The following is an 18,405-nucleotide window of genomic DNA, read 5'->3' on the forward strand; positions in this document are numbered from 1 at the left end:
AAGTTCAATTTTGGACGAAGGGCCAAAATGATGGACACATGATGTTTGAGCAGTTCTGACAGTTCCTCCTTACCTGTACTCACATCTTTGCAGATATTTATTGAATTTCTGAGGTGTGGCTGCCAGCTTCCACCCTCAAAGTTTTGCACCGTTGGAATTGACTGGTCTGAATCTCCCCGGAGAAAAGACACGGCAGGACGGAGATGTAGGAGAGACGCTCTGCGGGACCAGGGCAGCTGTAGCGAAGGGAAACGCTCAGTGATGAATGTAATCGTTGCACCACCACATATGATTTCTGCAGCAACGCGTTGTATGAAAGGCTCTGATTCTGAGGGCGTGTGTATCGGTCCCTCCCTCCTGCTCCGGGGAAAAGTGACGTGGTCACCTGCCCCCCCCCCCCCCCCTTTCTCCTGATCCACCTGCGTTTCCACCTGTGGAGATTTACTGTTAGTTCATCTGGAACTAAAGTTGTTGTTAATTTGGAAGTGTGTTTTGTTGTGGCATCAGGAGAGTTGAGCGGATGCACGGAGTGAGTATTGTTTCTTTGTAGTTGTATGACGTACATCGTTCATTGACATAGGTGTGTGTCTCTGGCGCGAGACGTTTGATTTGTGCCGTTTAACATAGTTTACACATTGTGTGGTTTCTCCAGCTGATAAAGAGTGATTGTGTGTGTGAGTGGGTTTAGCCAACAGTTGGTACCGATGGTGCGATCGGTCGTTAATTGCCGACGTGCGTGTGTTTGTGACATGCTTAGTTTAGCCAGCAGAGGGCGCTATTGGACCAGTTAACCCGGTGTTATGTTTGACGTTTGTAGATCGTGGTTGATATGTGCATTGAACTGCCGTATATGCATAATGGAGGGTTTTGCATACGTTTCCCATTTATGTGGTTATATTTAGTTATTGCTGGGGTGATGTATAACATGGTTTACTGTTATTTTTTGCAGAATTGTTATCAACAGTGGGTGTCCACAATAAAAGCACCACAGCCATTGGATCTGCTGGGAAAAAGATCTCTGGACTATTGTCATTTTTACTCTGTTTTGACCGACACAGCATCTTGTCTGCTGCATAAACCTGATACGAACTAGCCTTGACCCTCACCTCCTTTCCACGTGTATAACATACTATGTTTACACTAAGTAGTCTTATGGAGCTTTCTAATAAATGAACATATTGCTGTGTGTCGGTCCTCCTGACGAATATGTAAATATAGCCTGGTGTATTTTGTTAGTTGTTTATGTGTACGTTTTAATTAAAGGTTGAAAAAACTCAAATCAAAATAAATATATTAAAATAAAAACGAGTTGGGGGCGTGGTCGACGGTTGACGTTCGACGCAGTTCGTGGTTCTGCAGGGAGGTGAAGGAGTTGTTTCAGGAAGAAGTGTGGAGGACGGCAGAAAAGATGAGATACACTGAGAGACGACGACAACAAAAACAACAACAACAACAGAAAGAAGTGGAGAAGTTCGTCGTGAGCGATGAGGTCAGTCACACAAACAAAACGTGGACGCGTCCTGCTTGCTGGCTTCAACTGACTACGCTGCCGTCTGTGCGGCGGTAATTAGAGAACTTCTGGTAACTTGTTGGCGAATAAGAAACGACACATCGGTCAAATTCGGTCGAAGGATACGAGCAGAAAGTCATAGTTTATCGACAGAGTGAAAAATGTGGTTTTTCTATTGTTTTTGTTGTAGTTTTCCAACTATTGTTGCTTGCGGTAATCAGCGGCACCTGTCTGTCAACCGGCTCTTAAAGACACACGGTGACAAGTTCAGATAAACACGGCGCTCACATGAAGTTTGAAATGTTTGTGAAAATGAGTTTGGAAAGTTGTGAAAGTAGCAAAGCTGCGTGCGGTTTATATGGTTGTTATGTGTCGCTCTGCCTGCGTGGTTTAGGTCGCGTGTTCAGCTGTTAGTCGTGGCGCATTTTGAAGTCATTGTCATTCCAGCACACTTTCCACTTATTTGTGTCACGCTTCAACTTAAATTGCCAACTGTTTAAACTGTGCGCGTGGTAAGCATAATTATCTCACTTCCGGAAATGTGGTCGTCACTGAATGTGAATTGAATCATGTGAAATGACAGACCAAACATGACCCATGTTTGGTCTGTCATTTCGCTCCTGAGGTGTCAGCAGTTGTGATTTTTGACACAACAGCGCGCCACTGTGTCAGTGTTGATTAGTCTATGTTGTGCACGGTGTTTCTAGGTACAGTGAACGTTTAAGTGTTAACAGGCTCAGTTGCACAGGTGTCTTGAACGGAGGGCCGGTTGACCCCGGTGACTCTTCTCGCCGTCCCGACTTTCTGTCACGCTGTTTCTGTCGTGCTCGGTGGTGATGAACGGGCAGAGACCGGACTGGATCAGCCGGCACAGGAAGCAGCGCTCTGGCCTCTTTGTTGACGGACCAGATGGTTCAGCCGTACCGGTTCCATTTGAATCCATTATCTGGAGTAATACAGCTGTTTGAAACGCACAATAACATCTCCCCTCTTCACATCTGTAAGCGTGTGTCGTGGTGGCTGGAATTGTTGATTTCAACAGAAAATTAGATATTTCTCGTAACCTCCCCATTGGTTTAATACTTCGGTCGGGCGATCTGACTGTAGACTGTGTGGATTAGTCTTTATTTCAAGCATGTTGAATGGTTAACACTGTTTTATCCTGGTGCGAGTTTGTAGCGCCCCCTAGCGACGGCGGTCCACCGCGTGTTGTTTCAGTTGGTGGTTAATATTCTAACTTGTTGTGCCACGTTTTGACCGGTGAAGCCGAGCTGGTGAGTTCATATGTATAATGATGTTTGTGTATGCTGATTACGTAATGTATCTGTGGCATTAATGTAGCGGTTTTGTTTACATTTGTGTTTTTCAGTTGATTACCTGCTTCTGTAGTCTACCACTGCCACCGACGGCACGTTCAATGTTTCTACTAGTTCATAGCATGTGTGGAGTTGCTAATGAAGAAAATGAACACCTGGAAAAGGACAGAGATCGTGCCGGAGCTGAGTATGACGCTGTTTTACCAGTCAAGATATTGTACGCCCCGTGCGGTGGGAATAATTCGATGAACCAAGTTAAATAAGACCGTACATATATATATACTGCGTGATGGTAGAAACGTGTCCGCCGGTAAAGATTTTTCCATACTGTTTCCACGGCAGAAGGTGTGCATTAAGATATATTTCCGCACTATATATATATTGCCACAATGCCACCCCGCTACACAGCGAGCGAGCGGGCGTTGACGACTTTGCGTGGCGTGCGGCCACTCTGTGCTCCTTCTGCGTGTCTGCGTGTCGCTCTCCACGCTTTGATTGACGTTGCGATATTAATATCAACGTACAAACAGTGATCGTTACGGATGAGTTGTTGTCATCTTCCTGCATGTTCCAGACCAATGCGTTATGTGTCTGTGCGAAAAGGCAATTGTGGACATTTTGCAGACACGACTCTGTTGATATATGTCCAGAGTTGATATGAGAAAAAGGCTTTTCCGATGTGTTTGCGGCAGGCAGCGCAGCGCAGCGCAGCGGAGGCCTCCGGCTTCCTTTTCAGAGAGCAGCGGTCGGTGGTGCCAATGCACCTCATTTCTCATTTACTCGTTTGAATAATTTCTCCTGATTTTTTGTTGTGTCATTTGAGGCACTTTTTTTGATTGTATGGAAGAATGAAATGAAGAGAATAATCATAATAACAGTTTTTAAAGCGTTTCTTAATTGAATTTATGGAACAATGACTCTCTTTACAGTTTGCATCTCGTCCAAGCATCGCTGTGGAGGACGCAGTCGTCTGGCCGCTCCATCGATCTTTTTTCCATCCGGATCAGGTGAGTATCATGTTTTTCGACTTCGGTGTTTTCAACACGGTCCAGCCGTCAGGGGGAAGCCGGAAGGAGCTGACGTAGACTGCCACCTGGCCGCGTGGACCACAGTATGCCAGAGTGAGCGACTGCGTGTCTGATGTGGGGGTGTACAGCACAGACTACTAGAAACACTCCTTTATTTTATGGCTGTAGGATGTTTTTGCATTTACTCCATTTTTCTAATTTGTACAAATGTGTGTGTGTGTGTGTGTGTGTGTGTGTATGTGTATATGTGTGTATATCTATATATACATATATACACACACACACACACACATATATATGTGTGTGTGTGTGTGTGTGTGTGTGTGTATGTATATATATATATATATATATATATATATATATATATAGACTTTTCTGTATTTTGTATACTTGCATATTATTATTGAGTCGTCTTTATGCCACTGTGTTTGCTGTGATGAGTAAATTTCGTTGGTGTGGGATCAATAAAGTCTAATGTTATTGTTACAATGATATCAAATGAGTATTGTTTTGAAACAACGTGGTCACCCATGTGAAGTAGCTCTTTCCCTTTTCTAATGAATGTGAGGGTCCGTTGTTTCAGCTACTTGGGTTATTTGACATGAAACAATGTAAAATGTAAATGTAGCACAGTTTGAGAAAGGACAGTAAAAAGTGAGGGTATTTTTCTGCACAGTGCTGGGAAAAGGTGAGAAATGAAGGTTGATATAATAAATGAAAGGAGGGACAAACGATCGGCGAGCTCGCACCCTCTTTCTTTCACACACACTCTGTCGGTTTGAACGCGCTCACTGCGGTTGAACTTGACACGAACGATCACTGATTTTGTGTTCGATTGTGCAGATGGACCGGTGCGGACACGGTGTCCGGTCTCGAGGACATCGTGAGCCATTTTTCAGTGTTTATGCTCACCCGCTCCTAGATCTGCGGCTTCTGCGGAGGATGAAGAGGATGAAGAGCGCGTTCTGCGGCAAAGCGCTGAGGTAGGCGGCTTTTTCTCAGTTTTACCAGCTGCTGAAGGAGTTGAATATTGAAAGCATACAAACATGTTAAATTGTGTGTTTTTGCTCCACCAAAAGAAGTGAAGTAGAGCCACTGTAAGAAAAATCAGGCCAGAGTCCTGAGTGTTGCTGGCTGGTGTCAGATGGCTTACAGGTGTCAGACTGTGGGGTCGCTGATGGGAAAGGCTGACGTCCTCAGCGTGTGGGCTTCAGTTGTACTTTGTGAACTTGTTACTGGTGCGGTGGATGTGGTTGGATGGCTGTTCCAGTGAGCGCATTTAGTGCTTGCTGTTTGTTGTGTTGTCCACCAGAGGGCAGCTTGCATTGTTTCCAGGTGAATGTGGCCAAAGCAATCTTTGCTTTAGATGCATTTTTGACAGGATTTCCCCTGTGTGTGAATGTCACAATTTCAGTCACTTGTAAGAAAATGTCATTTCATACGTGTTTATGTGTATATTTTTTCCTGTTTGGAAGCAAATGGTTATGTTTTTAAAATGGTGAGATTTTATTTTGAAGACCACTACTTCCTTCCTGTGTTGTATTGTTGTGGAAAAAAACAACCAGCCAGTTGACTATGGAATGAATGAGCTAGTGGTAAAAACCAAGGAAAATAAGGCACCAAATTTAAGGAAAAAAAAAAATGTTGAAGGCTGAGTGTATTCTAGCAGCCCCTGAGGAGGCACGCGGTCAGTGTGTGGGTTGCACTTACGGTCATTTTTTGGATTATTTGATGATTTGTGTGGGGAAATAAGTGAACTTTGTTGGCTGCTTATTTGGTGAATTGGCAGTGTATTGTGCGGTGTAATGCTGAGTTGTTTGAGAAAGTGCTGTCATTATTTCTCATTTCTTATAGCCAGAAATGCGATTGTGTTAGTTTTTTTTTGTTCTGTGAGTAGTCACTTGGTTTCTGGAAGAGCAATAAATGTTGAAAGCATCAGTGGAGTTAGTTGATATATTTTGTAGGGTATGTTTCAGCTGTCATACTCTGACATCTGAGCACTGTTGAAGTGGTGATCAGAGACTTGTGTGTGTGTGTGTGGGGGGGGGGGGGGGGGTTGAAGGCAAAACCCCTCCTAGCAGAAGTTTTCCAAAAATGTGAAGTTGCAATGAAGTTCCAAAATGCTGCTTTGAGTCCTGAGAAGACAGATGAATGACTGATGTTTACTGTGTGTGTGTGTGTGTCATATGATGTTGGAGAGGTCATGTTCAATGAACGCATCCAGGTCTCAGATCAGTTAGCTCTTTGTCTGAGCTTTTCCTGAAGGTGGTTTTGTGTGTGTGTGTGTTATTGTGTGTGTTGTCGATGTGACGGGAGCACAGGTGGGTTTGTATGTTACTACCTCGGGTGGTCAACGGTCAGTGTCTTCTGTCCCCGTGAGTGAGTGGAGTTCAGATGTGTTGTTGGTTGTCTTAGTAGTTTTGAGGAGAAAATGGGGATGATGATGATCGTGAGAAGACAGCTTCAGATGAAGTAACTGTCAGAGTGCGTTACCTCATGGAGTGTCAGCTTTTGATGTTTGTTATGTTTTTGGCTGTGTGTTTTTGTTAGTTTTTGAGAGTGTGACAGCATGAGGTCCATTTTGCACTGAGACCATGTTGGACTGCACGAATGGGAGAATTTCCAGTCAAGTACGTGTGTGTTGATTGAACACGTTTCCTCACATTTGTTGTCCGAGAGATGAACATGGACAATAATTAGTGAAATAGTCGTCAGTGTAATCCGTCCCTGCGTTTGTCTTGCATTTGTTTTTTCCAATGACAGGTTAAGATGGTGGCTTGAGGGTGTGTGTGGTGCCACATTGTGGAAATGGATTCCTATAGACATCCTTTTCTGAATGAAAGAGTCTGATCCTTTTTGTTTCATGCTAAACAACTGCTCTGTTTGTCTCACCTGAGACACCTGTTTGAATCCTTTATGGTGGTTTATGAATGTCAGTGAGCACTCCAGCTGTAAGGCTACCATATTTGACATTGATTGAACACGTGTACAGTGTTGGGTGGGTGTGTTAAAGTCGACAGGCATGTTGCTGCATAGTGTTCAATATGACAAAGAGATGACTGAGGTGTGACCTCCTCCTGCTCTGTATTTGAAGTTCAGTCACACTGAAGGATGCAGTCACTTCCCCCCGTGTTGAATCTGATGGGACAGGGTGAACGACCAGTGTGACGATCTTGTTTTCCCTGTAGAGTGCAGCAAGCTTGTGTTTAGTTCAGATGTTGTGTCACCACAGAAACAGTGAAGTTTGATGTGGCAGCGAGACACTCGGCGGTTAAGGCTTGTTTCTCCAAGCAGTTGGCATGTTTTTCAGCTCATGTCATAAACATGGTGTTCTTGATGGTGTTGTTCATGATCGGTGAAAGCTCTGCATTGTGTGACTGCTGACATGTAATTTGGTTGATTTGAAGGGCTTTGGTGGTTTGAGAGGGTCACATTTATTCCAGGTGTTTAATCCAAATGTTCTGGGATTTCTTTCTTTTTTTTTTTTTTTTTGCTTTTTCAAACATTAGAACATGAGAATCACATGGTGCTGTACTGTACATCCAAGTGGTTGATAAGGTATCTTTTCATGTAAATGTGATCTGTCATCACAAGTAATTTCCAACCTCATGGTGTGTTGTCAGCGGTGGACCTGTATGTCTTTTCAGTCTGATGTGGAGTATTTGGATGTAGTTTTTGTAACTTACTGATGCAATCTTGAGGCCATGTGTTAACACTGTAGTGTCTTTATTGGCACTTTATTTTTGTTTTTGAATGTGGCTCAGGAGGTGCACCTGGGTGGTTCCATCCCTGGTGTTGTGCCATTGGTGTGTGAAATGCATATGTATGTTGTTTTGGATCAAAGTGTCTGCCAAGAGACTCATTGTAATTCTGAAATTTTCTCCCACGTTTTGATCAGCTGTTCATTTTCCCAGAAATCTTTGATGATATTCAGGATTGGAATCCATTTTTTTCAAAGCGTAGTTTCAATCCTAACCTCTCAAATGTAACATCCAAAGGTGCTGCTTGGTTTTGAAAGTGGGTTTTTTTTTTTTTTGGTATTATTCTCAGACCAAATGGATGTCCATGTCTGGAGTTGGTGTTGAGCATTTGTGTTGCTGTATGTGTGTTATGTGTTAATGCATTGTTTTGTGGGTCGAAATGGGCATCCACGCAAGAGGGTAACATCTTTGTCAATGTCCAAAAGAGAAGTGGGTGACTGACAGCCCCCCCCCCCCCCCCCCAAAAAAATGTTAATGTTTGTTTTGACTGTTTCCTGTGTGTGTGTACTGCACTGAGGAACCTGATGAAACATTTGGTTGATACTATTCAGTCCATATTGACATAACAGAGTCCACATGTTTGGCAAGTATTGAATGGTGTCTACTATCCATGTGAGGAAAAGACATTTAGTGGGTTGAGCATTCAGCACCTGTGAAGCTTCCAATTGGATGGTCTAATTGTGTCATTAGCAGCAGCTGTTTGGGGTGAAGCTGGGTGATGTGTGCAAGTCTCTTCCTGTGGAGTTTGTGGTTCACCATTTCAATTTCTTTAAAATTGAAGTGTTTGTGAAGTTTGGTGCAACTGTGACTACTATGATGGTGTTTGAAAGGTTGTTAGGTTTTTCTTTAGTTATTATATATATATTTTTTTTTAATCAAAACAATTGTGTTCTGAAGACTTGTCTTGATGATGTTTTTGCCCAACTTGTTCCCTAAGCAGTTGGCCTCATTTGTGAGTATTGATTATGTGAGCTACACAACTGCAGGGCTGGCTCACTGTGTCTACTCTACATGGTGAAATGAGTTTTGTTTGATTGAATTTTTTTTATTATTCTTATTTGTTGTAGTTCTAGACTGCACTGCAGAATCTCAGCAAATGGAAGTGTTGGGGTACTAACATGATTGTTGACTGCTGAAGTGTGGTCTCACAGAGGACCTGGCTGTTGAATCATTTCAGTTGTGTCTATCTGTACATATAGTCGCCCATTGTTGTGTCAGTCCTGTGTGGATAATCCAAAGTAGTTGAGCAAGCATTAGACAGTGATACAGATCAGCTGTCCATCACGGTGAATGACTGAAGTTCTGTTGGTGAGGACAGCCTTGAATGGGCAGAGTGTGTTTGTATATGGAGTCATTAAATGTGACTGTATGGCGTAAGCCTTACATCGTGTAGCGTCTTCAATGTTTGATCGTTGTTGATGAAATAGTGTCTCTTCCAATTTCAACTGATTTAGTACTGGAGGTGCATGTCGTGTCTTTAAACCATGTCTTTTCAGCCACACAGTGCCAATGTTATCCATGCAACACTATTAAGAGGACATTCAATAGACTTGGTCTGTTTGGATATTGACTTTATTTCCCAGGATCATCTTTTGAGTGGACACCTGTAGCCAACTTGGTTAGCAATCAGTCTAATACAATCCAAAGTGTGTGGACATACAGACAACATATGTTCAAGTTTACTGTTGAGGCATTAAAGTGACAAACACAGAACAAAAGAGGCCAAAAGTCCCAGTCTTTGATTGGTCACATAACACAGGTGAACACATTTTATTAATTAGTTGCCGTTAGCTCAAGGTTACAGCTAAAGGTTGTAAAATGTGGGTCATTAAGAATTGAACAGGAAACCCAAATGAGAAATTACTTTGAATTTTTTGAAGTGTGGGCCAGGCTGTTAAGGCTCATCTTGACTTCCACCACACGGCAGGCCCGAGCACTGAAGAGAGAGCACAGACAAGAAGCGATATTAACAAAGTCATGATGTAACAAACCTAGTACATGTCACAAGCAACAACCAGAGCATGTGGAGCTCCCATTGTTGGAGAAAGAACAATGTTTGTGGAGATAGTGAGAGGAAGAGGGTTAGAAGAAAGGCCAAAAATTGCACAGCAGACAGCATGCAGTCACACAGCATGAGCTCTGAAGACAGGCTGCACACAAAAAGAGATATATTAGTCAAGGAACAACCAAGTGAAGCAAACAAAGAAAATGAGTGTTGCTCTGTGTGGAGAAAGAGCCAGAGCCAGTGAGTGTTAGAAGAGGGTGGAACAGGCAGGCAGGCAGGGTGGGTGAGGAGAGGAGAGGAGAGAGGCTGAAAAAGTCTAAGTGCTCACATGGATTTCTGAGTGCAAACGGGCAGAGTGTCCTGCGGTTCCTGCTCGGTCTCCGCTGCTCGGTTAACGCGCACAGGTCAACGCGCTGGTCTTTGCAAAAAAGGGTCTTCGCTAAAAAGTCTGCCGCTAAAAACGCTGCCGCTTTCGCTGCCGCTCAAGCCGCACTGGCTCCTTTTATCCTACCCTGGCCCCAGGTGCTCTGCGTCCCGGCTCGTTACCGAGGCCCCGTGACGGGGCCTCGGCCAATGCGCCGACAGGAGGTGTGGCCGCCCCAGCTGAACCTCGTGTCCGATTTGCCCGGTCGTTAGTGGCCTGCAGACACAAAAAAAAGCACCTGAAATTAGCATTAGCGGTTAGCTCCTTCCCACATTTTACACACATTTTTCTTGCTAGGTTCACATGTCAATGCGTTTCAACTAAAACAGAGTGCATTCATTTACCACTACAAAACACATTTTGCCAAAATTTGCCTAAACTGGCTCGTTGCTCCCGCCTACTGCACTACCATTTGCAGGAATCCACCACACCCCCACACAAAGCAACCAGTAACAGTGTCAGGAGCATCTGTCAGTGACTACTCACACACACACTGCTAACCACCCCCTCATGCTGCCAGCTGCCAGGAAGAGGCTAGTGGAAGCTATGGCAGGGGGAAAAATACCCATACCACCACTGCCAAAAACAGCATACAGCTCACACAACTAATAACTGTAAAGTTAAGAAACTTATTCTCAAATACTGATCAAATATGGCTCTCACAAAGGTGATTGTGACAGCAGGACGTGAATGCAGCAGAGTGGGAAGGGGGAATGACGTGGAACTGGCATTGACTCAAACTAAGTGTGCTCTCTTCTCCATCTTATCGACTGCAGCTTTAAAGCAAATTCCATTTCAAAGCATTTGCCCTATCTTACATTCATTTTTCCCAACACGCAATTGACGTTTACCATGAAAAAAGAATATCCCCGTAGGTGGACTGACAGCTCTTTGGACTCATATACAACAGTCGTGCCACAATTGTCTGCAGTCTACCCTTCATCCTTCACGGGACCCCGACTGACTCAAATGTTTACAGCTAACTATTACAGAAAACATCTTGTTGAACACTTTGGGACACAAAAACATCTGTATGTCCTTGTCGTTTGGAATCAATCTCACCTCATGTTCTTGAACACATTTGCACATCCTGAAAAATGTGACACTTCAACTTCAAACAGAAATATTAGGTGCCTGGAGACAGTCAATCCAGATAACAACACATGCTCATGGCACCTCTCTTCCTTATTTATGATGCTTGTTATATTATCATCCCCACGCCTGAAAACTGCAAACATACAGATTGTTTATCACATGTCCACAACAAGAGAAGTTGTGCCCAGGACTTGGGAACTAGCCAATTATAATCTGTAACATGAATCTGATTATTGTACAGGGTTGGTCAAACCCAACACCATCATTAACAACTTTAGTCTGAGAACGGTGCTCATTCTGGCTGAGATCCTGACAGAACTGTTCTATAAAACATCTTGTCTCCCTGATAGAAACCTCCAGTCATAAACATCAGGTCCCTGAGGACAGTGCTGATACCGAGACACTCGTGGCACCTCTCCTCCTTATTGATGCACGCCTGAAGACAACACATACACACATATCACTTGTTTAGAATAAACATATGTCGAGCCCAGTACTTGGAAATGTCTATCAGATTAATGTACAGGGTTGGTCAAACCCAATTTCATCAATATGAACTATTGTCTGACAACAGTGCTCACTCTGGCTGAGACCCTGAGAGAACTCTGACACTCTGAGTCCAACGCTGCATTGCCTTACCTGTGACCTACAATAAATACTTAGACTGTGAACTAAACACTTCTCCAGACCGTTCTTGACCTGCCAACAAAGAACCAGGCTTCAAAGCTAACAGAAATCTGACACCAAAGCTGCATTGCTTTACATGTACCCTCCAATAAATACTTGAACTGAAGACTTCTCTGGACCATTCTTGAGCCTCTTAGAAAAAAACAAGCTTCAAACATAACACAACTATTTGCCACATCTGCCCAAACATCAATCCTAAATCACACCCTCTAACTAACTGATTGACTTTTGCCCTCTGCAATGCAGTCCCACTTCCTCCGTTCTCACCAGACTGTACTAAATCACTGATTTGACTTCAAATCGACACCCTCTCATGTTGCCCTTCATACATCGGAACGCCTCCGTCGCTGCTGCTTAATACCCGTGACGGACCTCAACAATTCAAAGACTGCCGACTGACACTCAGAGTTTTACATTTGCCAATGACTTGCCAAAATAAATGCTCACAAGTTGGAACTGTCAGACCGTTGCACAAGCAGCAATGATAAAAAACTCACTTGTTCACACTGACGGCATGGTGTTGATTTCAGGTGAAATCAAGGATGTCTTAGCATTTAGTGTGAGCAGAAGAAGCAGGACTGGTACCAGAGAGGCCAAAACTCCATCAGTGAATGAGTGGATGTGCTTTAGGATGAACATATTTGCAACGAGTCACATCTATCTTCCAAACACACAAAAAACCAAAATGGCACCTCACTACATTCACAGAATAGCTGGCATGTTCTTACTGGTTTCAATTCTGTTCACTCATTACTGCTTTGCAAACACTTCCTACACCACGCAGCTACTTTTGGATTCAGGATTTCCATGCAGAAACTGTGCATTCTAGAAACTTCAGCTCCCCCCAAAACATTTGCTACACAGCAAGACAACACGGCTCACCTAAACCGACCGTCAACAGCATTCAGATTGCAGACAAAGAACAGGGAAACGCACAGGTCTACGGGCAAAACTACAGATCGTGCCGCACCGGCTACCGACAAACCGCTATCCTGCTCGCCAATGTTCACTCTTTGCCAAACTAAATGAACAAACTACCGCTTCAGATCACATCGCAGAGTATGTTTAGGGACTGCGACATCACACTTTTCAGTGAAAACATCCAAACTTTCAACACCTATTGACCGACTGAACTATTGCAAGAGGTTTGGATTTGGAGAGAGACAAGATGTCTGCCTTAAAAACATCTCCTCCACACTCTTTCAGGGAAACACAAAAACCAACACCTTCGAATCAAAGGCTAGCTCTTGCTCAAAATGTTCTCGTGGCAATACCGATTCTTTCCTGATAGCCCCGTGACAGAACACGACAATAAAACTGTCTGAATGAAAAAAGCCAAATCCCAGAGGAACCTACAAAATCAGATCGTGCTGAAGAGTTGGAAATTAGACATTCCTGAAGCTAACAGTTTGGATGTCTGTGTGCCTACTTTCTAATTCACCAGGATTACTGAATCTCTATTTTCATTTAACTTTAGATTTTCTTACAGTGCCAAACCCACCATCTGGAAGATATCAAGGTTTTTGCAGTGGTCCTAGCTTGGAAAATGACAAACCTGTGATTTGAACTTTCCTCCACAGTTTGTCTCAAATTCTACCATGGAACCATGCTGCCATCTACAGATTTGTACTCACACTTTCATTGTTACATTACATACTTCAAACAAAACAAATAAGATCACAAATAAGAATTATTTCAGGAAACTATAATGTCCTTCCTTTATTTCTTTGCTATGTTGTGTTACTTAGAAATTGAGTCATCATATATAATAGGAGGAGTATTAATGTGAATATTATTGTCAACAGTATCAAAATGCCATTGAAAATCAATCATTTGAAATATATCTGATTGACCATCAGAAGCAGATGAGTCCCCTTTACAAATCATTCATTAATCTTCCTCTTTAAAATGAAATTGCTCACTTGCACAAAAACTGCCCCACGTGTACAACAGCCTGTCGGCGATGACACATGCCTCAGAGGATCGCACCATCTGCAGCACACAGCGCAAACTCAATTTCTATTCTGTTCTCATTTTCTGTCGCTTCTTCATTTTTCCTTCTAACGCCTACTTGGTTGTTGTTTGTTAATGTCCAGTCGTTTTGCTCTGTAAGTTTCTCCGTCATATGCGCTACTCAAAACAACATTAACTAGCACGAGTTATTCTTCCAAAAACATCTTGCTTTAGTTTGGTCATGAAACTTTCATTTTACTCGCCACATTAAACCACGTGTTTTTGATTTCGTTTTTTGGATTTATTAGTGAATTTTACTCCAGCAATAATCTTTTTAAAGACAGTTTTCAACCAGCCATCAAAAAAACTATCAATCTTATTGTTATCATTCGAAAATCTTACTTCACAAACACAACTTAGCCAAAAAACCTGCAGCCGGCTGTTGATCCTTCATTTAAATTAACAACCGTCCGGAACCGTTCCTCACCTGCCACCGACACCGTCAAACCCAATTCCTGAAACATCACTGTCCGACCTCAGCTCTCCGCCTCGGTGTGCTCAGGTCTTCCACCAGACAAACGTTGGAAGTATGTTTGGGCCAGTTCAGAGCAGGCCTCGATAAGAACGCCACCGATCGAGTAGGCGTGCAAAACAGGTTGGAATAACACTTAGTCTGGAAAGTTAGGACACTGTTTGCACTAATTCTCTCAACTATTTGTTCAGTCAATTCACTTTACATTTGCATCCCTATAATTCCCTTCAAACTACTTCTTGCTATCCACAAAATCATTTTGCCATTGTGTTGCCATAACTTTCTCTTTGTGTTATGCCATATCACCTATATCTTCTGTCATTCTCTTCCTGATACATTATTCATTATCCATCATTTTTTGGAATAAATAAGACTTAAATGCAAGTCATGGTTCAACAGTGTCCTCTTGAGCTGGATAGAAACAATCCCTGCATCTGGAATTTACACTTCACATTATCAGACTAGTCTACTGTTGCTTCATTCACTAGTATTTTACAAGCATTATAGCAGTTAATCCCTGCAGTCCTTCTTAGCTAAGGAAGGTGGTGCCCCAGCATTTGATCTACAAATGCAACATCAAATTAAGTTCATTCCCCTACACCTGAGTCCTACTTTACAATGATGTGCACTTTGTAACTTTATCCTATATCACCCAGTTTTGATCCCTTAAAAAGGGTTGTTGAAAGGGCTTTTTAGAACCAAATCTGGATTTTTTTTGCCATCTGTGGATTGACAGTGTTAAATTGGTTGAAATTTGATTCATTCAAATCTAAATGACTGCTCAAACTCATAATGTTAGTGTGAAATAGAACACTACATATTGCTGTTGTTTTCCATTAAAAAACATTTGCACAAAGCAAGCCTATCCACTTTTCCATGTTTATAACAGTAAGAAAACAATAATTCCAGGAACATTTAAAATAGATCAAAATGTGCCATTCATTTGCTATTAATTGCCAGTCAACTATGACATTCGTGAGATGAATCACCATTAATTATTTTCATCAATTGACAGCACTAGTATTTACATAAACATAACTTGGTGCACACGCAGCTTATATACCCCTGGATGCTAATCCTATACTAGCAATGATAGAACTGTGTGCTGCAACAAACTGCACACCCTGATGGAGCCTTTATTGTTGCTGGACACTTCAACCGCTCAAACCTGACAATTGCTCTCCACACATTTCACCAAAATGTCTCCTCATCCACCAGACGTACCAAAACCCTGAACCGTTTCTAGACAAACATTCCTGAAGCTTACAAAGACGTCCCCATCCCCAACCTAAGACAGTCTAATTGCCTATCGTAGTTCCTACTCCGTAAGCACGCACCGCTCAAAAAACCTGTGCGACCGGCAAGGACTGCTAAAATATTCCAACACACAAGCAGGATTTTGTCACACTAAACTCAGGATCCATTGATGCCTCCTTCATTTTGGACCATATTAAAATATGTGTTGACAACATCACCGCCCACAAACGCATAACTTTCCCCAACCAAAAGCCTTGGATGAACCATAAGGTCCGCTGAGCGCCTTCGGTGGATTGTCTCAGCAGGCGACACAGCTGATCGCATGACTGACAGCTGACTTAAAAGGAAAAATGTCCAAGATAAAAGCCACGCTGCTGACTCTGGAGGAGCAGCAGCCCAGACCAAACTGCAGCTGTGAAAAACATAAAAGGAAGACGGGGGCAAAACCCAAAAATTACAGTAACATTAGCATTTAGTATTACATTGTGCCATTTTTAGGCCGCCAAACCTTTATTATTCTTATTGCGCTACATTCCAAAAATTTGGGAACCGTTCACGTTACATTTTACATTATAAAGTATTTTTGTATTTTAAAAGAAAAGGTGCAGCATCTGAGCAGGATTAAGTTCATAAAATCCAAATAAATACAAAGGATATATTCTCCAGAATGTAAGGAAATGTAAACGTTGCATGACCTCTTTGTACATTTTCTGTTTTACAGGCTGAACTCATCCCACAACAAAGCGGTGAACTCACATTTGATTGCCACTTTAACTGGGAGTCGAAACATGGATGGTGTGGACAGAGGAGTCCTTTTATGTAAGGGTTTTTTTTGTTGGTTTGTTTTTTTAAACCCCTTGCTGTTGAACACATATTTTTTCTTCCAGCGGCCTGGAAGACATATTATGAGACGGTGCAGAGAAGTTTCAGGTATGACCAAAAGGAAGCAGGTAAGAGTTACATAAAGGCCGCTTTATTTTCACAATATAAAAATGGGCAGAATTTTATTTAGAAGCTGCATTATTTTGGACAATACTTTTGCCCCTTAATAACTTCTGCACCATCACACACCCCCATCATCAACAACTGCTTTCCAGAAAATGGTCTTGGCCCACCCTGCTGTCTTCCCCCCACACTGGATCCCCGTCACTTTGCATACTGTTCAAACAGACCAAAAGACAATGGTATCTCCACATCACTACACTCCACCCTGACACACCTACACAACAACACCACCTATGCAAGGATGCTGTTCATCAACTTCAACTCAACATTCAACACACTCATCCCCTCCAACCTGTTCAACAAACTTAGTGAACTTACCATCAGCAGCTCCCTCTGCTACTCAATCCTGGACTTCCTAACCAACAGAACCCAGCCTGTCAGGTTAGACAACCACACATCCACCACATTGACCCTGAACATGCCCCAAAGGGCTGTGTGCTGAGCCCTCTCCTCTACTCCCTCATCACCCACAGCTGCATGCCTGTGCGTGGCTCCAGCTCCATCATCAACTTCACATAGGACACTACAGTGATAGGCCTGATCAAAAACAACAACAACAACAACAAGAAGTCAGCCCACAGGGATGACTTTCAGCAGCTGCTGATGTGGTGTACTAAAAACAAACTGACCCTCAACACTGAGAACACCAAGGAACTCATCGTGGACTACATGAAAACCAAAGGCTGCAGCAACATGGCCACCAATGCAAACCAACATTGTTTATCAATCAATCAGTGCATCGCTTCAAAGACTTGTTTGTCCCACCCTGAAGGCCACTCTCCTCCAATTAGAAAAGGCAATTGTGTGTTGTGAAAACTGACTGGAAGACAGGAAAAACCTCAGTTCTCATACTGTATCTCTACATTTCACATGCACCGCCCCCTCAGCAAGAGGACATGATGGGATCCACTGCTCCGCTCTTTGGCCCACAGTGTGCACTAGTCTGTTTCTACAAGATGCTTGGAAACACCCAATTGTTCATTTGCTAAACTCTGAGAAGCCAATTTTCATTGGAAATGCCACAAAGACAACTTATTGCAAGTTCACACTGACAGAGGTCAGTTTGTGAAAAGCGTGTCGTGGTTTACTGTGTGATCCCACAGACACGTTTCAGTACATTGGGGACAGAATCTTGTGGAGCGCTTTGCTGCATCTCTTCCTCCTTAAACAACTACACCAAGTGTGAGCAAATGATGGAGGTCTTTCCCTTCATGTCCTGTTGCTCCTCAAAGGAGCTGCCAAAATACACTGCAGCAAACACGAACAAATCTTCCTTACCTCCTCTGGAGTTTGATATTCCTCCACTCTGATCGGTCCATCTCTGCCATCCCGGCCATCGTCGGCCAAGAGTCCGCCACCTGCAAAATACATACAAACGTATCAGGGTCATGTGATCCATGGTAGTAGAGGGCACCGCATTCTAAACGAGGAGTAGTGGAGTTACGAGCAGAGTCGGGCCATTCGGAGATGACTTGATCAGATCATTCATAGCTTCTGTCCCTGCTTCAGCTTCACCTTTTAATGATTATTGTCTTTGATGTGGCTTGAAGGATAATTTCAGTGTTATGCACACTGCTTCTCCTCCTTTCATTAACCCTACACCTGATGTGTGTATTAGCACATGGAGTCATACACTGTGCACATAGCCCTCCATCACATGCTAATGCTCCTACATCTACTTTTCCCAGTAAATCTCTTCCAAAACTACAATCTAATCTCACCCCTTTCTGGTTTAAAAACTGATCATCAGCATGCTTGCTACATTCCATCGCACTCATTAGGCATCCCCATTTTCCAACTCGTAGCCAACCAGTTTGTATGGACTTCACCCG

At 43.0% G+C, this 18,405-nt stretch overlaps 1 protein-coding gene across 1 annotated transcript; it reads left to right on the forward strand.

Moving 5' to 3' along the window:
* The first annotated feature begins 1,353 nt into the window (after positions 1–1,353).
* LOC139351940 (uncharacterized) lies at positions 1,354–17,092 on the forward strand. The gene is made up of 7 exons (XM_070993867.1): positions 1,354–1,489; positions 3,756–3,833; positions 4,698–4,837; positions 16,290–16,387; positions 16,456–16,498; positions 16,739–16,954; positions 17,047–17,092. Exons 1-7 carry the CDS (start codon positions 1,409–1,411, stop codon positions 17,090–17,092), a joined length of 702 nt encoding a protein of 233 aa, XP_070849968.1. The 5' UTR covers positions 1,354–1,408.
* Positions 17,093–18,405: the final 1,313 nt, after the last annotated feature.

Source organism: Chaetodon trifascialis, chromosome 24 (assembly GCF_039877785.1).
Source record: "Chaetodon trifascialis isolate fChaTrf1 chromosome 24, fChaTrf1.hap1, whole genome shotgun sequence".
Lineage (NCBI taxonomy): Eukaryota > Metazoa > Chordata > Actinopteri > Chaetodontiformes > Chaetodontidae > Chaetodon > Chaetodon trifascialis.